This window comes from Rhinopithecus roxellana, chromosome 9 (genome assembly GCF_007565055.1).
Source record: "Rhinopithecus roxellana isolate Shanxi Qingling chromosome 9, ASM756505v1, whole genome shotgun sequence".
Lineage (NCBI taxonomy): Eukaryota > Metazoa > Chordata > Mammalia > Primates > Cercopithecidae > Rhinopithecus > Rhinopithecus roxellana.
Genome location: NC_044557.1, coordinates 70,442,441 through 70,468,187, shown reverse-complemented (window position 1 = coordinate 70,468,187; position 25,747 = coordinate 70,442,441). Strand labels below are relative to the sequence as shown.

At 37.7% G+C, this 25,747-nt stretch overlaps 1 protein-coding gene across 5 annotated transcripts in view; it reads right to left on the bottom strand.

Annotated features, from left to right (window-relative positions):
* OXR1 (oxidation resistance 1) overlaps positions 1 to 25,747 on the bottom strand; it is a 506,009-nt gene that overhangs the window by 392,883 nt on the left and 87,379 nt on the right. For all 5 annotated transcript variants that reach the window (XM_030938264.1, XM_030938267.1, XM_030938266.1 and 2 more), the window contains exon 2: positions 11,294 to 11,454. In XM_030938264.1, coding sequence (XP_030794124.1) covers positions 11,294 to 11,316 — 23 coding nt within the window. In that variant the 5' untranslated portion in view covers positions 11,317 to 11,454. The remainder of the gene's footprint in view (positions 1 to 11,293; positions 11,455 to 25,747) is intronic.

Here is a 25,747-nt window from a genome sequence, read left to right as displayed (position 1 = left end):
CCCCATCGTGTCAGCTCCAGAACTTCTTGAACTGACAAGCAACTTCAGCACAGTCTCAGGATACAAAACCAATCTGCAAAAATCAAAAGCATTCCTTTACACCAACAATAAGCAAGCAGAGAACTAAATCATGAATGAACTCCCATTCACAATCCCTACAAAGAGAATAAAATACCTAGGAATACAGCTAAGAAGGATGTGAAGGACCTCTTTAAGGAGAACTAGAAACTACTGCTCAAGGAAATAACAGAGGACACAAACAAATGGAAAAACATCCCATCCTCATGGATAGGAAGAATCAATGTCATGAAAATGGCCATATTGTCCAAAGTAATTTAGAGATTCAATACTATTCCCATCAAAGTACCATTGACATTCTTCAGAGAATTAGAAAAAAACTATTTTAAATTTCATATGCAATCAAATAAGACCTCGTATACCCAAGACAATCCTAAGCAAAAAAGACAAAGCTGCAGGCATCACACTACCTGACTTCAAACTATACTACAAGGCTGCAGTAAACAATACAGCATGGTACTTGTACCAAAACAGACATATAGACCAATGGAGCAGAACAGAGACCTCAGAAATAACACAACACATCTACAACCATATGATCTTCGACAAACCTGACAAAAACAAGCAATGGGGAAAGGATCTCCTATTCAGTAAATTGTGCTGGGAAAACTGACTAACTGTACCCCTTCCTTCACCTTATAAAAAAACTAACTCAAGACGGATTAAAGACTTAAATGTAAAACCCCAAACCATAAAAGCCCTAGAAGAAAACCTAGGCAATACCATTCGGGACATAGGCACAGGCAAAGATTTTATGACTAAAACGCCAAAAGCAATTGCAACAAAAGCCAAAATTGACAAACAGGATCTAATTAAAATAATGAGCTTCTACACAGCAAAAGAAACTATCATCAAAGTGAACAGGAAACCTACAGTATGGGAGAAAATTTTTGCAATCTACCCATCTGACAAAGGTCTAATATCCAGAATTTACAAGGAACTTAAACATATTTACAAGAAAAAACAAACAACCCTGTCAAAAAGTGGGCAAAGAATATGAACACATACTTTGCAAAAGAAGACATTTATGCAGCAAACAAACATATGAAAAACAGCTCAACATCACTGATCATCAGAGAAATGCAAATCAAAACTACAGTGAGATACCATCTCATGCCTGTCAGAATGGTGATTATTTAAAAAGTCAGGAAACAATAGATGCTGGCAAGGCTGCAGAGAAATGGGAATGCTTTTACAGTGTTGGTGGGAATGTAAATTAGTTCAACCACTGTGGAAGACAGTGTGGTGATTCTTCAAGGATCTAGAACCAGAAATACCATTTGACTCTCAATTCCATTACTCGGTATACCCAAAGGAATATAAATCATTATACTGGAAAGACACATGCACAAGTATGTTTATTGCAGCACTATTTACGATAGCAAAGACATGGAACCAACCCAAATGCCCATCAACTGTAGACTGGATAAAGAAATCATGGTACATATACACCATGGAATACTATGCAGCTATAAAAAGGAATGAGATCATGTTTTGCAGGGACATGGATGAAGCTGGAAGCCATCATCCTCAGTAAACTAACACAGGAACAGAAAACCAAACACCGCATGTTCTCACTCATAAGTGGGAGTTGAACATTGAGAACACATGGACACAGAGAGGGAAACAACACACACCAGGACCTGTTGGAGGTAGGGGTTGAGGGGAGGGGTCTTAGAGGATGGGTCAATAGGTGCAGCAAACCACCATGGTACACGCATACCTATGTAACAGACCTGAACATTCTGCACATGTATCCCATTTTTTAAAAAAGAAACAAAAAATAAAAATAAACAATAAAATGCAGTAAAACAAAACAAAACATATATCATGTCCTTAATTATTCAATGTGTCAGATTTGTTGAATCTTTTAAAATGTATAATAACTGAGAAACTGGTGGCCAGGCACAGTGGCTCACACCTGTAATCCCAGCACTTTGGGAGGTCGAGGTGTGGGGATCACGAGGTCAGGAGATCGAGACCATCCTGGCTAACACAGTGAAACTCTGTCTCTACTAAAAATACAAAAAATCAGCCAGGTGAGGTGGTAGGCGCCTGTAGTCCCAGCTACTCGGAGGGCTGAGGCAGAAGAATGGCGTGAACCCGGGAGGCAGAGCTTGCAGTGAGCAGAGGTGGTGCCACTGCACTTCAGCCTGGGCAACAGAGCAAGACTCCATCTCAAAAAGAAAAAAAAAGGAAAAAAAAAAAGAGAAACTGGTTATATTCATGAAAATTCTTTTCCATTACCTTGGTATCTTTTCTTTTTTTATTATATATTATTTTTCTGCCATATGTTTATAGTAAGAATACAATAGGAATTATTTTCCTAAACTTTGAAGAACACAGAGAAATCCTTTTGAATTTAGAAATCAGATTGTGTCAAGACTCTGCTGTCAACACTCAATTATTCCTATCACTGAATTTCTTTAAATTTACATTTCATATGAACTCTCACCTGTAACCTAGTAAGGGAGGGCAAAATTTCCCATCACGTTTAGAACACACTCCAGTCTTTCTCTTGGCCTACATGCCTCCCTGCTATCTCTCTAAGCTCAGTTCCTGGGACTCTCCGCTTTATCGGCTGTTTTCCACCTACCTGGCTTCCTAGATGGTTCCCCAAGCATACCAAACACTTTTCAGTCTCAGGTTCTTTGTCCTTTCTGTTTCTCTGCCTGAAATGGTTTTCCTCTAAGAGTTGTGTAGTTCATTTCTGCTTAAATGTCACCTCTGAGGAGCCTCTTCATACAAACTCCCCAATCCTCTACCATCATACTCTATCTTTATGAGCTGCTTATTCTTCAAAGTACATATCACTGTCATGCTGACATATTTTTTATCTATATCTGTCTTCAGCACAGATATAGATAAAAATTAATCTAAGCTTCGTGAGAGCAGAAATTTCTGTCATTCATCATTCTCTCCACAATACTGAAAATAGTAAATTGTACAATGCTCAAAAATTTGTTGAATAAATAAATGAATGAATACAAATATCTTTAAATTCTAATTTAATAAAAATAATATACTGCCAGTTTAGAAATAAATTATACTAATGTATCTCTAATTGTGCAAGAATTATTTTAAAATTATTATTCATTCATAAACTAATTTTAAATTATTCTCAAAGCTTGTATCAATGAACCTACTCTTAAAAGTGGAACATAGGTCGGGCATGGTGGCTCACGCCTGTAATCCCAGCACTTTGGGAGGCTGAGGCAGGCAAATCACGAGGTCAGGAGATGGAGACCATCCTAATCCTGGCTAACATGGGGAAACTCCATCTCTACTAAAAATACAAAAAATTAGCTGGACATGGTGGCACATGCCTGTAGTCCCAGCTATCCGGAAGGCTGAGGCTGGAGAATCCCTTGAAACCAGGAGGCAGAGGTTTCAGTGAGCCGAGATCGTACCACTGCATCCCAGCCTGAGTGACAGAGCGATACTCTGCCTCAAAATTTAAAAAAAAAAAAAAAAAAAAAAAAGCGAAACATAAAACTAAGTGTAAATGAATGCACTGAATTCTTTTATTGACCATATAATGGTATTGAAAAGTGGTTGTTTAAACTGGAATAGTTTTATAATCAAGCTGAAATCTTTCACAATTTTAAAAACAAATAAAAAAGAAAATGCAACACATAAAAGAAGATAGAGAATGTATACTAGGATAACACAATGTTGATAATTTTATACACTTATGGAAAATAGTAAGATTTGACAATCAATTTTACTTGATCATGCAGAAAATAACGTCTCTTAGCCTACATATCTATTTTGATAACTAAATTGTCTCATAGACTAATTGTTCAAGTCCACAAATGGGTGGTGTTTAGAAACTCTAGCCTTAAGGTTTGGAATGGACTGCCCAGTTTTATGTTAAAGCTTCTATAGTCTAAGGAAATATTGGTGTGATAATTCACTGTAGATCTTCCACAAGAGAGTAAATTATAATTCACTTGAGCTAGATGAAAAGTCTTACTTCAAAGCATATATTTAAATTCTTTCACCTGGATGATATTCAAAAGGAAGATGATATATGTGACTCATCATCAACAACTAAAGAACTCTTGATTTCATGTTTATATTTTTCCCCAATACTGGTTGTAAGCTGGTGATGATCAGCCAAGTATTTCTAATGACTTATGACCAATGGTAAGTTTGGGAAGGAGGGTTGGTCAAGGTTACAGGTCTAGCAGGCTTTGTCCAAGAAAGAGAACAGAGCTCATTAGTCTCTGTGAGGTTTGAACCTGCAACCTCAGACTCATTAACTGCACAGGAAACCAAACTCCTCTACCTAGACCAAAACTTACCAAGCAATTCTTTTCAAGGATGTGATTTACATCTAGTTGGCATTAGTTTGTAAGGACAAAATTAAAATGCAGTGTTTTACTAACTATTTGACTATTCAAGAAGAAATAATTTGAGGAAGATATAAGAATAAAAATATCTAAGTCTCTTATAAATGTCTAATTTTTAAAAAGTTATTCTAGAAGCACATAGCTCAAAGCCAAAAAATGGTTGAGGATTCTAAAAATGTAGTGCATTTAATGAAAGTCTCAATCCCAAATCAAAATAGTATTAATCATTTCATTAATGAAAGGATTTCAATTTGAAAAGGCATATTTTGAATAGAAAGACATTGACATTTTGCAAAATTCATTAAATTTAACTTTAACCCAAATAATGATACTTTACCTTAAAGTTTTATGTAATTTGGGAGGACACATTTTTCATTCCTCTTGAGCTTTTGTTTTGGCTATTCTTTTTTCTCTCTCTCTTCCTAGGTTATTTTCTCTTAATTTATGCTCCCCAGACTTGAGTTCCTCTACTCTGTCTCTACTCCTTTACAAGCTGACCATTCCCACTTAACAGGAGGATTCTTCGGTTTCAGGCTCTCAAACCCACTCTCTTCTCAGTACCTTAATAGAACAGTCATTCATTCATCACGAACTTACTGCTGAGAAATATTCATATTATCTCACAACTAAGCTTTTCCTATCACACAGAGGTCTCCTTTTAAAAAACATTAGAAATACCAGCCTTATGTTTATGTCTAAACTTTCTCTTTATTTTTTCCTTTTTGACAACAATAGACCCTTCAAAATTCTGACTTTTCCTCCTTTACTATAAAACTGGGGCTAAAAACTTCCCTCACAATCTCTATTAATCCACAGTATTCCTCCTGCAGGTCCTGATTGTTCCAAAAACAGAGACAGTTCAAGTCTCTACTTCCCCTGCCATTGCAAATACAAGTACATTAGTACTGTCCCTGAGAGTCTGCAATTCAGCAGCATAAATAGGACAAGTAGTTTGTAGAAGAGTGGCTATCACAATTTTTGAGAAAAGAGTTTGATTTCCCCACTCCCCCTCCTTAAAATAAAGTGGCTGCTTCTGTCTCCCCAGAATTTTCTCCTCCTAAATGCAGGTGCCAAAGAATGATAATGATTCAACTTCTTCATTTATTCATTAAATAAGAAGTTAGATATAAATATTGTAAGTAATGTGAATAATCTGACAAAGCAAAGTTTCTGCATTTCTAATTTTATATTTTTTTCAACCCTAAAATTCTAAAAGAAATTATTACTTTTTGTTTTTGTTGTTGTTGTTATTGTTGCTTAGAGATGGAGTCTTGCCCTGTCACCCAGGCTGGAGTATGGTGGTGTCATCTCTGCTCACTGCAACCTCTGCCTCCTGGTTTCAAGTGATTCTCTACCTCAGCCTTCTGAGTAGCTGGGACTACTGGCGCCCACCACCCATGCTAATTTTTGTATTTTCAGTAGAGATGGGGTTTCACCATGTTGGCCAGGCTGGTCTTGAACTCCTGACCTCAAGTGATCCACCCACCTCGGCCTCCCAATGTACTGGGATTACAGGTGTGAGCCACTGCACCCAGCCTTAAAAAAATGATTACTTTTGGATAAAGAGAATAATTCAAATGTTTTTATTTCCTATTAAAGTATTATTGAAATTGCCAACATTTATAATAGTATTTTAAATGATAAACATATGTAATGAAGATCATTCACCATTTCTAAATTTAGTCAAAACATTAATAACTGACCCAACTTAGGCTTTGTTATTTTTCCAATCTGTAGGCATACAAAACAGAATACTTTGTTGACTTCTGATAAAATTCTACTAACCGGCCGGGCGCGGTGGCTCAAGCCTGTAATCCCAGCACTTTGGGAGGCCGAGACGGGCGGATCACGAGGTCAGGAGATCGAGACCGTCCTGGCTAACATGGTGAAGCCCCGTCTCTACTAAAAAATACAAAAAGCTAGCCGGGCGAGGTGGCTGGCGCTTGTAGTCCCAGCTACTCGGGAGGCTGAGGCAGGAGAATGGCGTAAATCCGGGAGGCGGAGCTTGCAGTGAGCCGAGATTGCGCCACTGCACTCCAGCCTGCGCGACAGAGCGAGACTCCGTCTCAAAAAAAAAAAAAAAAATTCTACTAACCAACTGCAATATATCTCAGTCACCAGCACATTACTCGATGTTTACGAGGAATTAAATCTGGGAAAAGGGTGAGCATACATAATGGGCCCTTTCCTAAAACTAAAAAGAAAGAAGATGAATTAATAAGACTCTTTCTCAGAAACACATTATTTCTTCCAGGGCCTTGATATCTACAATCCAGGTAGTTGCAACAAGATAGGGCTCTGCTGCATACCCTGAATGGCACAGTATTTTGTGACTCAATAATCTCTGAATAATTTTCCCCACAGCAGAAATATTTACAATCGTATAAAAGAAAAGTGGAAGCTATCTGAAGGTCCAACCTAGATGGCTAAGGTAAACAACACTACTGCCATGCAATGATACCCCAGCCTCTACAGGTGATGATGAGGCTCTATATCCACCAAATAGAGTGAAGGCCATAGAAACTCTTCGCTAAAAACAGAAGATGGCAAAGTATCGTACATGGTTTGAGTCTAATTTTGGAAAAAAAAGTGAATATATGCAGAAAATAATATACATAAACGTTTTAAACAATGGTTTTCTGTGAATGATAGGATTTAGGTTATTTTTAGTTTCTGCTTTATGATTTTCTGTAGCGTTTGACCCTTTGCAATTAGTTTATCTCTTTATATTTAGGAATAAATGCAAGAGTTGTATTTGTACTTCTGAAAAATAAGTCATTTTATCCCAAGCAGGAAAAACAAATACCCCTTTTGTTTTCAAACACATTCTGCACATACCTTTTATCTTTTAAAGCACTTATCACATTAAATTAGAGCTATTTGATCACTTATCAGTCTTCTGGCTTATAAATGAGCTCCAGAAAGAGCAGTTATTACTTCTAACCAATACTGTTTCCCTGTGCTTAGCACAGGACATGGCACATTACAGATGCTCACTGGGTTTTGAATGGCTCCTTGGATTCTGCCTTTCATCCAGTGACTTCTTTCTCCCATACATGGCTCTAGTGGAATTACTATCAACTCCACAAGATGCTGTCCAGTCTTTAATAGATTTTGGGACCAAAATTAAAGTGTGTGCAGGCATCATGGTGAAAAATAATTTGGGTCAAAACGATGTCATCTTGCAAAATCAGTTGAAACTTCACTAGGATCTCTATCAACATACTGAGACACTCCACTACTAAACCAATTCCTTACTACTCTCCAGGCCCTGCTACACCCTGAGTTCCCATTCTTTTAGTGTTACTGTACATATGTTGAACAGTATTTTGTCTCCAGTTACTTATCCATGCTACCAGAAACAATTGTTTCCCTCAGATTATCCTGGAACCTGTCCCCTGTTCATAGTTTTCTGCAACAGATTCTGCACATCTCTTTGTTTCTATTTCAACCAGCATCAACTTACTCATTGTCTCTCTCGGATCTTTATTTACTAAATAGGAAGATTCATGAAACAATCAAGTTTCACTATTCCTTTTTTCCAACTGAGACTATAGTTTCTTGGAGACTTGAAAGTTTCCTAGATTAGGGCCGGGCGCGGTGGCTCAAGCCTGTAATCCCAGCACTTTGGGAGGCCGAGACGGGCGGATCACAAGGTCAGGAGATCGAGACCATCCTGGCTAACACGGTGAAACCCCGTCTCTACTAAAAATACAAAAACTAGCTGGGCGAGGTAGCCGGCGCCTGTAGTCCCAGCTACTCGGGAGGCTGAGGCAGGAGAATGGTGTAAACCCGGGAGGCGGAGCTTGCAGTGAGCTGAGATCCGGCCACTGCACTCCAGTCCGGGTGACAGAGCGAGACTCCGCCTCAAAAAAAAAAAAAAAAAAAGAAAGTTTCCTAGATTAAATGTATTTCTTAGATTTTACATGAAATGGCTAAATTACTTTATATATTTTTTTCAAGCATCATACACATAACAGAGCAAGAAAGCTTTTTTAATGTATAAAAAAGATAACTTTCTTATATAGGGTATTTAAAAGCTGGGAGAATTGCTTACGTAGTTGTAAATATGCCTGTAACTATACTAACCTATACTTTTAAAATTTCTAGATTTTCTGTGAAAGTCCCAATAGGCATCCTGCACTTCCCACATTAACCTCAGAGTTACATTTTAAAATCAACACATGGATATGGTCAAGTAATACGACGTCATGGTAGGCAGACTACACTGTTCACAGATTGCAAGAAGTTTTAACTAGAAGCTCAAGTGGTAACATTGACAAGAAAGCCAGGCAGAGGGAGTCTGGCAGAAGTGGAACTCAGAATCATCAGCGCAAATATTGACAGTGTTACTCAACTCCTAGACACGTGTAACCGCCCTGCAAGGCTGACCTCTGTGTTTAGCAGATGGATCGTTTATTGACAGGTGTATTCTGCCAAGTGTACCCTATCCTGATTCCTTTGAACACTGGAAGCACGTAGCTCTCCTTGTTATGATTATGTGGTTATCAGTCAAACTTCTGATTTAGATTCCCGTGTAGTTTTCCACAACAGAGAATGCACTAGTCAGGCTAAATCAAACATGGCATACACTTAAATGTTATATGTCTTATTTTAAATTAATAATCTTTCAACCCAGTTAGTTTTCCCATATCAGTCAATATTTTCATGTCTTTGTTTCTGGATTTCAAAACAGAGAGCCCGATGAGGGACTATAACGGCTTAACTAAATTAATGTAATGATGAGTTACTATGCATTCCTATTAAAATATTTATAAAACAATAATCCCCAAAATATAAATTAGAAGATGTTAGGAATATAGAAGAATTACAAAGTTTATTGTAAAAAAAAAGAAGAAGAATGTTAACAATGTCTCAACTAGGTATCAGTGACATAAATCATGTCATAAACATGTTTTACATGTTTTAGATTTAGTTTCTGGTCTCCTTTGCTGCCAGCACTTGGGCACCCCAAATGCTAAGCGGGAGAACAGGGATGCCAAACATCTCACAGCTGCATGGTGGGGGTGACACTAGTAAAACAAATTAATAGCTCCCTACATGGAAATCTAATGCAGAACACTAGCTAGAATCCAGGACAGTGCTGATAAAAATATCCAAGAACCATTTCTATAAAATCTGAACCTGTAACATGGAAAGAATTCTTATAAATTCCAGATAGATGAATTCTATAAGATAGCCTCACAATTTAAAGCTTTCTTTTAGAAGGATAACATTTATTTACCACTGAGTTACCTACTTTGCATTTTTTTCACTCATTTTCACAGCATGCACTTACAGAATATCTACTAAATTCTAGGGCTGTTCTGGATAATCGGGCTGGAACCATGGCATGCAATCTCTCTCTTTGTAGAGTTCACTGTGTTTTGGAGCAACAATCATATCCTCACATCACATCAAAACAGTTAATAGAAGTATGCACCGAGGCCAGGCCTCAATTTTAGTCCTGCCCTGACCCTGTGAACCAGGCTAAACTGCATGCTCTCTTGAAATACAACAGTCATACCTGTTTCAATCTCTTCCTCCCCCTTTCCGTTTCCTTTCCTCACCCCACCCCTCTCCCTTCTTTGACATTCTGCCTGCTTTTCGAGAACTCATCTCCTACACACAATTTGCCAGGAGTACAATTCCTTTAAGGAAATGTGTCAAGGTCTCCCAGGAGTTTGAAATGATTCACAAGTTCTACAAAAATTATGTTTTAAAAACTTTTAATGATAACTTAATTTTAACAATAATATAATAAGAAAACATACTGTGCAGTAATAATTAACAATTTAAATAAAATTTCTGTTTGATTATACTTTACTTTCTTTAATTCTTTTTTTTTTTTTTTTTTCAAACTGAGATTCTTAGCACCCAGGCCAAAAGATCCAAGGATATCTTCTAGGGAGTCCTTAAAAAGCAGGTCCTTCAGAAACATGACTCTGAACCTAAACAAATAATTATATCCTTGCCTAAAAATGTTGCTTACTTCACTAAAAATAAATTTATGGAGCTAAGTTGAGCCAGTAACAACTGTTTAATCTGATGTTACCTACATTTCCAGCACAAATTGAAGAGCAAGGATAAAATGAATTCTTAAAGAAATGAAAAAATTACTAGATTTTTCCTTATATTTACATATTAAAAACTGTGAATTTATATAAATGTCACTTATTCACCTCTTTATATAAAAAAGTCAAAGTTCAATAAAATACCTTCAAATTTATCCCTGCTAGTATTGCTCTTCATTGCTATAGAAAAAGCTCATTATTCATCAGAAAAATATTTTTACACTTCTTTTTTTAAATCCCAAACAGCTTTTAATCATGCATTGAAAGTCAAAGATTATTTAGAATGCCAGCTATTTAGAGATACACATCCATAACAAATTTTTCTCTTCCATATTTCAGTTCTGCTCAGTTTAATCTGGGTAGATTTGTTGAAATGTAAAACCTAAAGAAAAGAAGTACTGATGAGCAAATATCTACCCTACACTGACAGCCACCCATATAGCTTGTTAGTCCTATATCTGGGAATATAGCGATAGCAAGGAACACTGAAAGGATATTATATTACTTCTCCCTCTCCTAGGGTGTGCTGGGAAGAAAGGTATTGGACGTCACTGGGATTCAGTGTGAGGCTTCAATCCTTTCCAGAGCCCCCAGATATCATAGCACTGAAAGTGTCAGAATTCTAATCCTAGATTGCTTTCCTTACCCTAACATAGGGCAATACTCTTTGGAAACCAGATTTTTAAGTTTTCTCTCTGCCCAAGTTCTGCCAGTACAACTCTCTCATAAAATATTGCTCATGATACATATTCATTTACATTTAAGGCAAGAAAACCATTCACTCACCATGATAGATTAGATACAGACATTGCAGCAACTTGTTGAGGGGTCTTCTCTTGATTCCAGAACAGGGAATTAGCAGGTCAAGTCAACAACACCGCTAAAAATTTTAGCTTTGCTTCTGGAATGATGCACAAACCACTTAGTTACTCACAGTTTGAGAGGACCTATAAAGAAAAGAAATAAATGAATATCTCTAGTACCTGGTCTATATGGTTTCTCACAGATTTATTTCATCCAAATCAATAGTTTTGTCATGGTATAAGATACACACAAAAAATATTATTTTTTTCTTAAAATGTAAGACATGTAATAAACCAAAGATAAAATTAAACCAACAATATGATGAGCTGAATGCTTTACTTTTAAAACCATCTGAAAGGTTAATAAAATGTTCAATCCCCGAAGTAGAGAATTCAGGGAAATGAGAGAATGTGATTTGGAGGAACCAAATATTTTTTCATAAGGTTATACTCTCCAAATCAGTTTTATACACCTGTGATAAAAAGATTAGGACAAAGATCCTGATTAGCCCACAGCAGATAAAAAAGAAAGAAGGAAGGAAGGAAAGGAAGGAAGGAAGGAAAGGAAGGAAGGAGGAGGGAAGGAAGGAAGAAGGAAAGGAGAAGGAGGGGAATTACTGTAATTGAAGACGTTACTATAAAAAATTTACTTAACTCCCTTCCGTTTCCTTCCTTCCTTCCTTTCCTTCCTTTTCCTTGCCCTTACCTTCCTCCTCCCTCCACTCTCCCATCCTCCCTCCCTCCCGCCCTCTCTCTCCCATCCCTCCCCTCCCCTCCCTCCCTCCCTCCCTCCCTCCCTCCCTCCCCTCCTCTCCCCCCTCCCTCTTTCTTTGCTATTCTTTCTTGTCTTTATTTCTTTCTTCTTTCTTTTCTTTCGCTTCCTTCCCTTCCTCATTGCCTTTCCTTTCCTTCCTTCCCTTCCTTCCCTTCCTTCCCTCTCCTCCCTCCTCCCTCCCTCCTCCCTCCCCCTCACGACAGAACAGAAAGAAAGAAAGAAAGAAAGAGAAAGAAAAGAAAACAATTCCATGACATGAGTTACCATCACACCCAAGGCTTTAACAAAAAATTATTCACTAAATAATTTAGTGAATTAAAGTATTCACTAAATAATAGGAAAAATGATTTATATTGATTAACATGGGGGAGATAAGGCAGCGTGTTATTTATGTAACAAATATGACAAACATCTCCACACATATATTTTGACATCTACTGTAGTGTCCTATGATTTTGAATCAAAATCAACCAAATTAATTACATAGTACTGTTAGCACTTTATTCAGTCAGGTCATCAATCCACTGTTTTTCAATTAAACAAATACCTATTGAGTATATTCTATGTGAACATATACTATCCTAGCTATAGCTCAGGGATGAATGAATAAGACATTGTTCTTGTCCTCAAATAATGTTTTATGTAAAATAAGATGATTTCAATACAATAGGGAAAGTGTTCTAATAAAGGTACATCCAGGGCATGTGGGAGCACAGAAGACGGGGCTTCCAGCCCAGTCTTAGGGAATTGGAAAGGATTTCCAAAGATTGGAAATTTCCAAAGATTGGAAAGGATTTCCAAATGACTGCCATCAGGCTTGGCTACAAGTTTAAGAAAAAGCAACCCTAAATAAAATGGCTTAGAAAAGAGTTTATTTTTCTCTCATACAAATAAATCTTGACCTAAGAAGGCCAAGGCATACATGGTAACTCCAGGGACACCAGGGAAGGAGGTGTCTTCCTTCTTGTAGTTCCTCCCTTCTCAATCATGTGGTTCCCTTCATGGTCCAAGAGGTTGCTGAGCTCCAGCAAACATGTCTGCATTCCTGCCAGCAGAAAGGAGGAGGAAGAAAAGAAGGATGCTTCCTAACATTTACACATGACATTTCTGCCTACATTTTATTGGCCAGAGTTTAGTCACTTGGCCACTCTTACTCTAAGGACAATTGGAAAATGCAGCCATTATTTGGGGCATCTAGTGTCCTGTCAACCAAAGTGCTTATCGGTAAGAAAGGTGGGGAAGTAGATACTGGCAGAAAAGTAACAGCGTCGGCCACCACGTTTGAGACTCGGTGACCTTAACCCCCAAAGTTTTGTGGCTTTTACTGAGTGCAAAGCAGAAAACATGGGGCAAAGGAGAGATGGAAACAGTCTGTTGTTTACTGATAATTTTACATTTTATATTTATAATTTTATATATCAAACTTCAGCTTCCTTAAGTCATTCATAAGCAAACAAAATATTTCTCATGCCCTATTACTCTTATTAATGATACAAAGATTAATAAAATATAGTGTTTACAAATAAAGAACCCACCATTAACATAGAGGCCACCAAATTTTTAAAAAAGGACAAAAATAAAGCACACTCTGAAAATTGTTGTGTGCATACAAGCACATATGAGTGGCTATCAAGGAATAAAGCAAGAACCATAATTTTAATGAATTCTAATTTTTACCCGAACCCTGACTGCTGGAATAATAATATTGGCCTGCCGGTGAAGTAAGCAGCTATGAAGTTTCATCCACATCCTAACTGGTCTGTTTACATTCCAAAAGGGGCTGTCTATCCTGTCCTTGGTAAAATTGTTACAGCATATAGACTTACATCTGTAAAGACAAAGGAACTCCAAATTCTGACACCACAACAGTTAACTTAAAAAGTTTCCAAGGTGTATTGCCTGATTTTTTTCAAGGGTTCGGTTATCCAAAAAATATATACATACACACATATACCCACACATATATATATACACACAAATATATATATACACACACACATACATATATACACACACATATATGGAATATTGTCTAATGCAATTCATTCTTCTAGATATATTTATTTATTTATTTATTTTATTTATTTATTTTTTTTATTACACTTTAAGTTCTAGGGTACATGTGCATAACGTGCAGGTTTGTTACATATGTATACTTATGCCATGTTGGTGTGCTGCACCCATCAACTCGTCAGCACCCATCAATTCATCATTTATACCATGTGTAACTCCCCAATGCAATCCCTCCCCCTCCCCCCTCCCCCCTCCCCATGATAGGCCCCAGTGCGTGATGTTCCCCTTCCCGAGTCCAAGTGATCTCATTGCTTCTAGATATATTTAATTCCATCTTTAGATAACTGTGTATCTGGATGTTGTTACTTTCATACCTAATTGAAATGCTTTTACTAAATTACATTTTGGAGTTTTGCCAAGTTTGCATTGAGAGACATCATTTAAAAAAAATAACCAACAAGCAAAAACCCAGACTATGAAATCAACTATTAGACTTAGTGGACAAATTGCCAACACACAAATGTTGCCTTTATGAGCACTTAAAGGAAAAAATTGTGTTAGGTCTCAACACCTATAAAACTATTATTCTAAATTTCTAGGTTGCTTTTCTCCTAGGGTCATTACTGCAACTTACTACACTTTTTTCCTTGCATTAACTTACGGGAAGCTCTGAAACAAACCTGTGACATTTCTTTAAGAACTATTCAAGACTTCTGCTAACCTTTTTTTTTTTTTTGCCAACTTCAATTTTAACCTTTTTAAAATAAACACACAGATATATACAAACATATGCATACATATTATATATATTATTTAACATAAATACACATAAAATCCCCCCAAGTTCTTTTTGAAATAAGAAAGTATAAAACTAAAAACCAGAAGTCAAGAATTGTTTGCTTCTGCAGAATGTAAAAATAATACAAAAACAAACTGGATCTTAGGATCTTAGATAGGGCCATATGAACCTATTGCTTTTGTAGGTCAAAGATGGTCAAATATTGTCAATGTATATGGTACAACTTAATATAACTGAAGAGTTGACCAAGATAGCCTTAATGTTTCCCCCAGTCTGACAAAACTTTAGGTGGCTTTCTTCCTGTCTATGGCCTCCTAACTTCCTTTTCCTTAGGGTATTTACTTCAGGAAACTTGCAATTGTAAATCCATTCTCTGCCCCTTTGAGATGTAAATCTTGTGTCAACCACCTGTCAGTTTCATAATCCAGTAATGTATTTCTCAAGGACCTGGGAGCCATCCCTTTAAAATGTAGCCATTGAAAAAGATAGCTTTGCTAGCTGCCTCTCCCTGTGGGAGGGTAGAAGTCTAATTTAATTAAGTGCCAATTAGTAAACAAAGATGGCATAAGCAAATTGACCAACCTTGCCCTCCCACAATGTCCTCTAGAACTTTTCTGCTAGCTCAATCCAGCACTTAAAAACACTTCTGCCTTTTGTTTTAGTGGAGTTGTGTTCAGTCTCTCTCCTCTATTGCAATAATGTGGAATCCAGTTTTCCTCGCAGCTGTTTAATTCTGTCTGTTGCATTTTTTCTTTGGCAGGGTATTGTTTTGAGTCCTTAAAGTTCAGGATAATCTCCTAAGATCCTGCCATAATGTTTAAAAGTACAATCCTTGTTCAATGTCCTTTACCTACAATAACTACCAACTTGGAATTTGATAAGCTTATAGGTATATTTCTGAAATGAAATAAATATTAAAGAATTGCATTTTTTCTGATGACACCAAAATAAAAAAAAATTAAAAAGAAAAGAAACCTTACATGTTTATAAGAAGTAAATATTCAAACACACACAAAAAATTTATAGTGACCATCCATAGCAATTATACTAATCACTCTAATAGTCATTTTGGTGTTATGTCATCTTTGCTTTTCTTTTACAACTTATAATGATCTGATTTTTTTTGTCAAGGACAGGCACAATGTGCCTACCAGGCACTCAAAGCTTTCTGAGTTGAAAACAATTCAAAAGCCTGTCATATTTACATGTTTATGATGTGATATTTTTTAAAAACCCTGTATTGGACTTATTATTTTTTCAAATTACATTTAAATGATTGATTGCTTATCAATGTAATCTTTCCAGAGAAAACATCTTTAAAATCTTCACACAAGTTTAAATTTTGTGTTCATTTTGGTGATTCATAATCTTAACACAAATCTCCATCATTCTCCACACTTACGTATGAATTCATAGCTTTCAGCCAAAATTCTAACATTGCTAAGAATGAGATCTGCCCCTTTTTCACAAGAGAAAGACTCTATCTTCATATTAGAGGAAGGTTTTAAAAATATATGGAGTGATTTGACTTCCCCTGAATGCCCAGCTATGGTATAAGCTATAAGCATAAACACAGTTCTTCTCTTTAAGTCATTCTTTTAGTGCACTATTAAGGAAAATAACATGTGAATTTAATAAACCCTCTCTCTTTTAACCTATTTATTAAAATGTGAAGAGTCCTTGAATACAATAATGGATTACTGGGATGATACTTTACCGAAATAATTATTTTAATCATTTTATTCGTGAATGAGATTTTAGGATTCAAATCCAGCTGAAAAAAAATACTATATTCTAATAAATTCGTTTAGTTGTAATTACTTTGCCATTTCACAAATCTTCTGTGAAGTGATTTTATTTAAGGAAAAGACACATTTTTCTAACCTACTCCTATGCATACCTAGATGCTTCTAATATCATTAAGACCTTAAAATTCCATGAATATCAGTTTAAGTAACCTACCACATAATAAATATAGGTTTTCTTTTTTTTTCTTTTTCTTTTTTTTTTTTTTTTGAGACGGAGTCTCGCTCTGTCGCTCAGGCAGTGGCCGGATCTCAGCTCACTGCAAGCTCCGCCTCCCGGGTTTACGCCATTCTCCTGCCTCAGCCTCCCGAGTAGCTGGGACTACAGGCGCCCGCCACCTCGCCCGGCTAGTTTTTTGTATTTTTTAGTAGAGACGGGGTTTCACCGGGTTAGCCAGGATGGTCTCGATCTGCTGACCTCGTGATCCGCCCGTCTCGGCCTCCCAAAGTGCTGGGATTACAGGCTTGAGCCACCGCGCCCGGCCAATATAGGTTTTCTATATTTCATATTTAAAACAATAAATCTATAAAAATGGTTCTTAGGGAAGAACCAAAATGGTTCAAGGTTTTGATCATAAGCACCATAAGCATTAAGTGTACACAGTGAATTATATCGCTTTGCCTGCAGAAAATTAGGCTTCAATTCCAAAGGGGATATTAAACATTATAGATAATTTCAAACTGGGATATCCAAGGGTCCTTTGGATTTTGTTTTAAGAGATGTACTGTGCATGTAATGAGGTACATATATATTTGAATTGCACTCAGGGCACTACAAGAGATAATGGGCATAAAATGAAGAATAAAATGCAAGTGGTATGAAGAGAAGACTTTTATGCTAAAGATTCAAATAAATGTTAGCAGAACAAATTATCAAAGAAATATTAGACTCTTTTGAGTTTTACAAGGTGGACTCCTTTTGATTTTCACATCAAATCTAAAGCCTCTTTCTTGTTTTCTGGTTTCCCCATAAACTTACCTTATTGATAGATACTTCCCAACCTAGGCTCTCTACTCTGCTTGAGCTTGCTTACTTATAATGCTTATACCTGAGCTCTGAATATACTATACATTTCTGATTCTTCTCTGTACTGAAGTTTTCTTTCCCCTCTAGTCTCACTTACCCAAATTCTTCCAGAATCAATATAAGGTCCATGGATCCTGTGAATTCTTGCCAGATAGTTTCATGCTTCTCTGATCTCCCCTCTTCTAAAGCAATCTACAACTACAATACATTTCACATTAAAATGCGTGCTGCATTTTTCATATGACTTTTGTTTTTTCAAAGGTCAGTAATTGTGTCTTTTATATTCAAACTCCAGAGCATCTAGCTAAGTACCAAGAACTCTCCAGGTGTTAATACACTAAGGGACAGCCAGAAAGTAGTTCTGCCTGCCCAAGGACTCAAAGAGACTCACGTCCTGCCTTGCAGGAAGGCCAGCTGACCTAGGTCTCACAGCAGATCCTGAAACAACCCTGAGAAGTGGTTCCAGCCCATCTCACCTGCAGCTTGAGATAAGTCTTGCCCACAGAGGCACCTGGAGGGAGACAAGCTGGTCAGTGCTCCGGCAGGCGGACTCTGACCTTGGCCCCCTGTGGGTCTTAAAATAGCACTGCATTAGGCTCCAGCCCCTCTCAACTGCAATCTGAGAGAGCAGGCTTCTCTGCTCAGGGACCTGTTGGGAGACACACCTGTCCATGACTCCAGAGACAGACTTGAAGACTTAGTCTCAGCTGGAGATCCTGAAGCAGCCCCATGACTTGGTTCCAATCCCCCTCAGCCACAGACCAGGCCAGTATGGCCTGTCTAGGGGCCCATACAGTGACCCAGATGGAGCCTTCCCAGGGACATAGAGGATGCCACACTTCTTCCCAGGGACCTGTGAGCCATGTAGCAGCAGTGTAGATGTAGCCTTCCTAGCAACCTAGTGACCTAGCCACACTCATCCACACATTTAGTAACAGTCCACCATCTGTGGACCCTGAAGCAGGTCCTTATCCCAGAACCAGCTCTGTGGACCAAGGTCCTGGAGACATCCCAGTCCACCAAGGGACCAGGGGGGATCCTTGCCCACTAGAACCCTTGTACCAGGCCTGTCAACCTTGGACCCTGCCGCATACCCAGAAGCAGTAACATGACCCAGATCCAACCCCATTCCATAATGATCCTGGAGTAATCCCATCAGCCAGGGAACTTAACAAGAGAAGGGAGAATGGAAGAAAACATTTTCCAACAAGATAACTGAAAAGGGGTTAATATCAAAACCATATAAGGAACTCAAACAAACTCAATAGCAAAAGACAAATGACTCCATTAAAAAAAAAAAAAAAAATGGGCGAAGGACCTGAATGGACATTTCTCAGAAGAAAGAAATTCTGTCATTTGTAACAATTTGGATAACCTGAAAGATAGTACACTAAAATCAGCCAGGAACAGAAAGACAAATATTGTATGCTCTCAGTCGTATGTGAGATCTACAAAAGCAGAACTCAGAAGCAGAAAGTAAAATGGTGGTTCCTAGGGGCGGCAGGCTGGAGGCAGTGGGGGAGATTGGGAACATGTTGAGTGACACAAAATTTCAGTTAGACTGGAGGAATAAGTTCAGGAGATCTATTGTACAACAAACACGGTGACTATAGTTAATAACGATGTATTGCATTCTTGAAAATTGCTAAGAGAGCAGATTTTTTTAATGTTCTCACCATATAAATACGATACATTAGTGAGGAAATGGACATGTTCATTAGCTTGATTTAGCCATTCCACAGTGTATAGATATATCAAAACATCATGTTGTATATCATAAATATATACAATTATATTTGCCAATTAAAAAATAAGAAAAAAATTTTAACGTAAAAAATGAACAAAATAAAATGTTAGCAACAATATGACTTGAATGACTCAAAAATAATAATTTAAATAGTGACATTATTATATTCTTACACTTGAATTATGAATTTTTGGAACTCCAGGACTTTGGAAGCCTATAAGTCAATCACTGGGGAAAGATACTATTTTTCCCGTGAAAACTGATTGTCTACATAGTTAAATTATTATTATTATTATTATTATTATTGAGACAGAGTCTTACTCTGTCACCCAGGCTGGAGTTGTCCAGGCTGGAGTACAGTGGGGTGATCTCAACTCACTGCAACCTCTTCCTCCTGGGTTCAAGCAATTCACCTGCCTCAACCTCCCCAGTAGCTGGGACTACAGGCATGCGCCACCACGCCCAGCTGATGTTTGTATTTTTTGTAGAGATGGGGTTTTGACATGTTGGCCAGGCTGGTTTCTCAAATTCCTGACCTCAGGTGATCTGCCTTCCTTGGCCTCCCACAGTGCTGGGATTACAGGCGTGAGCCACCACGCCTTGGCCCATAGTTAAACTCTTAATGAGGCACAACATAAACAAGGAAACCAAACTAACAGTTTTACTTTTCCCTTAAGATAAACTTTCTCTAGAGACAAGATTTTAAAAGAGGGGGTTCTGCCTTGAATTTTTATAATTTGTGCTATCTTGTTATTAATTCTTAAAAGGAGAAATCTATGCTTATAGGGTAAAATCGAAAGGATATACGCTACAGAATAAACATCTCTCCCTTTTCTGTCCTCTGTAGCCTGCTATCAGATTTATATCTATATCTAATTCGATATCTATCTATTTACTTGGCTTTGATAAAATGGTAGCCTAATATATACAGGTTTACCTACACCTTTATTTTCTATATACATAGTCATAAAATCATGTACATATACAATATTTCCCTATCAATACACATATAGAGATGCCTCCTTCCCATTCAGGATTTTAGAGCATTTCATTGAATGGATTTACCCAAAATCATCAGCCAGACCCATACTGAAGGAGATTAAGTTTGTATACAATATTTTGCAATTACCTAAGATGCCGCAGTGTATATCCTCATACACGTGCTATAAAATCGGTTTATATTTGTGGATAAATACATACACATAAAATTTCTGGGTCAATCCTATGCACATTTTAAATTCTTTTTTTTTTTTTTTTTTTTTTGAGGCGGAGTCTCGCTCTGTCGCCCGGGCTGGAGTACTGTGGCAGCATCTCAGCTCACTGCAAGCTCCGCCTCCCGAGTTCACCCCATTCTCCTGCCTCAGCCTCCGGAGTAGCTGGGACTACAGGTGCCTGCCACCTCGCCCGGCTAGTTTTTTGTATTTTTTAGTAGAGACGGGGTTTCACCATGTTAGCCAGGATGGTCTCGATCTCCTGACCTCGTGATCCGCCCGTCTCGGCCTCCCAAAGTGCTGGGATTACAGGCTTGAGCCACCGCGCACATTTTAAATTCTAAAACACACTGGTAAGCTCCCTTTCGTAGAAGTTGTGCTAATTTACATTCCTACCAGAAATGTATAAATGTAATCTTTCTGACATGACTGCTTCTTGGAGAACCAACATATCCAGTGGATTTTACAAATACACTTCCTGAAATATACTCATCATCCAAGTCAGAAGTATATTGTTCCACCCATCCAGTTAATCACTAAGCCTGGTTGATTCTACCTCTGAGATATCTTTGGAATACATCCACTTTTCTCCATTCTCACTACCTCTATCCATTGTCTTCTGATGCCTGATTAATAACAATGACATCATAACTAGCCCCCCTTTCCAGTTTAGCTGTCATCTAATACATCATCTGCAATACACTGCAAACTGAGTGCTCTTGGTGGAACACAGTCATTTTCTACTAAGAACTGCAGAGTAGAGAGGCAGGGACTACTATGGTATCAGAAACTCCTGGGTGTGATTACCAACTGTGCTTATTGGTAACTGTGAGTTTGGGGAAACTAAGTGCATTCCTTGCTTATTTATTCATCTGTAAAATAGGAATATTAGATGTAGTAATAAGATCATGATAAAAATTTTATTTAAAAATGCATGAACTAACTTGATATTGCTTGCCTGCCACAGAGTGAGTTCATACAAGGATAATGACGATGATGATGATGACAATGATGAGGAAGAACAAGGAGACGCTGGTGGTAATAGATGTTTTCCCCAACACTCTTTAATTGCTCTATTTTCCTCTCACAGTAAAGTATCAGTTCCCTGAGATGGTTCACAAGATTCGAGGTGATCTGACACCTGCTTTCCTTTCTACCTTCTCTCACTGAGACCCTTACCTCCTTTTCCCCTGCTCCCCAATGCACACTATATTTCAGCTAAGCTGGTTTGCATTTTCCCGAATGCATCTGTGTCTCCACAGCTTACAGGACTTTGATGTGCTATTTTCTCTTTGTCTGCTACACTCATCCCTTTCCTTTCCCCTCTGCTCAGCTAACTTCTAACTCATCATATCTCAACATGGACATCATTTCTTCCAAACTTTCCTAATCCTCATTATGTGCAACCCCTGTGTTGTTTCACAACATCCTGTTCTTATTCCACGACAACCTTCAGAAAAGGTGGTTTAATGCCTTGGGCTGGTCTGTTTTCCATCTACATTGTAAATTTCTTGAGGACAGAGAGCAAGCTTTAATGACTTTGCAAACCTATGGCCTAGCACAGTGCCTATGACAGGGAAGGTATTCAATCAACATTTGTTGAAAAAATGATAAACGTTTTAGATTAAGAAACGTTAAATCCTATACAATTTTGAACTAAGAGCAGTCTCTCTTTTCCTTTTAGACTATCAAAACACCATTTCTTTCATTTGGAGCCATATTTATAGGTTCTAGTCTCCTAAAATGTCTATACTTTTACAGCTGTTTAAATATTTGCTTGAAATGAATATTAATTATGAAATAATAACTATGAAAACTCTAGAGTAGAAGTCATCCAATTTTTCAAATCTGTTTCACCCCTCAGTTTTTTTTTTTTGTTTTTTTTTTTTTCTTGTTGCTCTTCAGGTATCTTTTCTTTTTCTTTTTTCTTTTTTTTTTTTATTATACTTTAAGTTCTAGGATACATGTGCATAACGTGCAGGTTTGTTACATATGTATACTTGTGCCATGTTGGTGTGCTGCACCCATCAACTCGTCAGCACCCATCAATTCGTCATTTATATCAGGTATAACTCCCAACGCAATCCCTCCCCCATCCCCCCTCCCCATGATAGGCCCCGATGTGTGATGTTCCCCTTCCCGAGTCCAAGTGATCTCATTGTTCAGTTCCCACCTATGAGTGAGAACATGCGGTGTTTGGTTTTCTGTTCTTGTGATAGTTTGCTAAGAATGATGGTTTCCAGCTGCATCCATGTCCCTACAAAGGACACAAACTCATCCTTTTTTATGGCTGCATAATATTCCATAGTGTATATGTGCCACATTTTCTTAACCCAGTCTGTCACAGATGGACATTTGGGTTGATTCCAAGTCTTTGCTATTGTGAATAGTGCCACAATAAACATACGTGTGCATGTGTCTTTATAGCAGCATGATTTATAATCCTTTGGGTATATACCCAGTAGTGGGATGGCTGGGTCATATGGTACATCTAGTTCTAGATCCTTGAGGAATTGCCATACTGTTTTCCATAACGGTTGAACTAGTTTACAATCCCACCAACAGTGTAAAAGTGTTCCTATTTCTCCACAAATTCTCCAGCACCTGTTGTTTACTGACTTTTGAATGATTGCCATTCTAACTGGTGTGAGATGGTATCTCATTGTGGTTTTGATTTGCATTTCTCTGATGGCAAGTGATGATGAGCATTTTTTCGTGTGTCTGTTGGCTGTATGAATGTCTTCTTTTGAGAAATGTCTGTTCATATCCTTTGCCCACTTTTTGATGGGGTTGTTTTTTTCTTGTAAATTTGTTTGAGTTCTTTGTAGGTTCTGGATATTAGCCCTTTGTCAGATGAGTAGATTGCAAAAATTTTCTCCCATTCTGTAGGTTGCCTGTTCACTCTGATGGTAGTTTCTTTTGCTGTGCAGAAACTCTTTAGTTTAATTAGATCCCATTTGTCAATTTTGACTTTTGCTGCCGTTGCTTTTGCTGTTTTAGACATGAAGTCCTTGCCCATGCCTATGTCCTGAATGGTACTACCTAGGTTTTCTTCTAGGGTTTTTGTGGTATTAGGTCTAACATTTTTAAGTCTCTAATCCATCTTGAATTAATTTTCGTATAAGGAGTAAGGAAAGGATCCAGTTTCAGCTTTCTATGTATGGCTAGCCAATTTTCCCAGCACCATTTATTAAATAGGGAATCCTTTCCCCATTTCTTGTTTCTCTCAGGTTTGTCAAAGATCAGATGGCTGTAGATGTGTGGTATTATTCCTGAGGACTCTTCTGTTCCATTGGTCTATATCCCTGTTTTTGTACCAGTACCATGCTGTTTTGGTTACTGTAGCCTTGTAGTATAGTTTGAAGTCAGGTAGCGTGATGCCTCCAGCTTTGTTCTTATGACTTAGGATTGTCTTGGCAATGTGGGCTCTTTTTTGGTTCCATATAAACTTTAAAGCAGTTTTTTCCAATTCTGTGAAGAAACTCATTGGTAGCTTGATGGGGATGGCATTGAATCTATAAATTACCTTGGGCAGTATGGCCATTTTCACAATATTGATTCTTCCTATCCATGAGCATGGTATGTTCTTCCATTTGTTTGTGTCCTCTTTCATTTCACTGAGCAGTGGTTTGTAGTTCTCCTTGAAGAGGTCCTTTACATCCCTTGTAAGTTGGATTCCTAGGTATTTTATTCTCTTTGAAGCAATTGTGAATGGAAGTTCATTCATGATTTGGCTCTCTGCTTGTCTGTTACTGGTGTATAAGAATGCTTGCAATTTTTGCACATTAATTTTGTATCCTGAGACTTTGCTGAAGTTGCTTATCAGCTTAAGGAGATTTTGGGCTGAGACAATGGGGTTTTCTAAATATACAATCATGTCATCTGCAAACAGGGACAATTTGACTTCTTCTTTTCCTAACTGGATACCCTTTATTTCTTTCTCTTGCCTGATTGCCCTAGCCAGAACTTCCAACACTATGTTGAATAGGAGTGGTGAGAGAGGGCATCCCTGTCTTGTGCCAGTTTTCAAAGGGAATTTTTCCAGTTTTTGCCCATTCAGTATGATATTGGCTGTGGGTTTGTCATAAATAGCTCTTATTATTTTGAGGTACGTTTCATCAATACCGAATTTATTGAGCGTTTTTAGCATGAAGGGCTGTTGAAGTTTGTCAAAAGCCTTTTCTGCATCTATTGAGATAATCATGTGGTTCTTGTCTTTGGTTCTGTTTATATGCTGGATTACGTTTATTGATTTGCGAATGTTGAACCAGCCTTGCATCCCAGGGATGAAGCCCACTTGATCATGGTGGATAAGCTTTTTGATGTGCTGCTGAATCCGGTTTGCCAGTATTTTATTGAGGATTTTTGCATCGATGTTCATCAGGGATATTGGTCTAAAATTCTCTTTTTTTGTTGTGTCTCGGCCAGGCTTTGGTATCAGGATGATGTTGGCCTCATAAAATGAGTTAGGGAGGATTCCCTCTTTTTCTATTGATTGGAATAGTTTCAGAAGGAATGGTACCAGCTCCTCCTTGTACCTCTGGTAGAATTCAGCTGTGAATCCATCTGGTCCTGGACTTTTTTTGGTTGTTAGGCTATTAATTATTGCCTCAATTTCAGAGCCTGCTATTGGTCTATTCAGGGATTCAACTTCTTCCTGGTTTAGTCTTGGGAGAGTGTAAGTGTCCAGGAAATTATCCATTTCTTCTAGATTTTCTAGTTGATTTGCGTAGAGGTGTTTATAGTATTCTCTGATGGTAGTTTGTTTTTCTGTGGGGTCGGTGGTGATATCCCCTTTATCATTTTTTATTGCGTCTATTTGATTCCTCTCTCTTTTCTTCTTTATTAGTCTTGCTAGCGGTCTGTCAATTTTGTTGATTTTTTCAAAAAACCAACTTCTGGATTCATTGATTTTTTGGAGGGTTTTTTGTGTCTCTATCTCCTTCAGTTCTGCTCTGATCTTAGTTATTTCTTGCCTTCTGCTAGCTTTTGAATGTGTTTGCTCTTGCCTCTCTAGTTCTTTTAATTGTGATGTTAGAGTGTCAATTTTAGATCTTTCC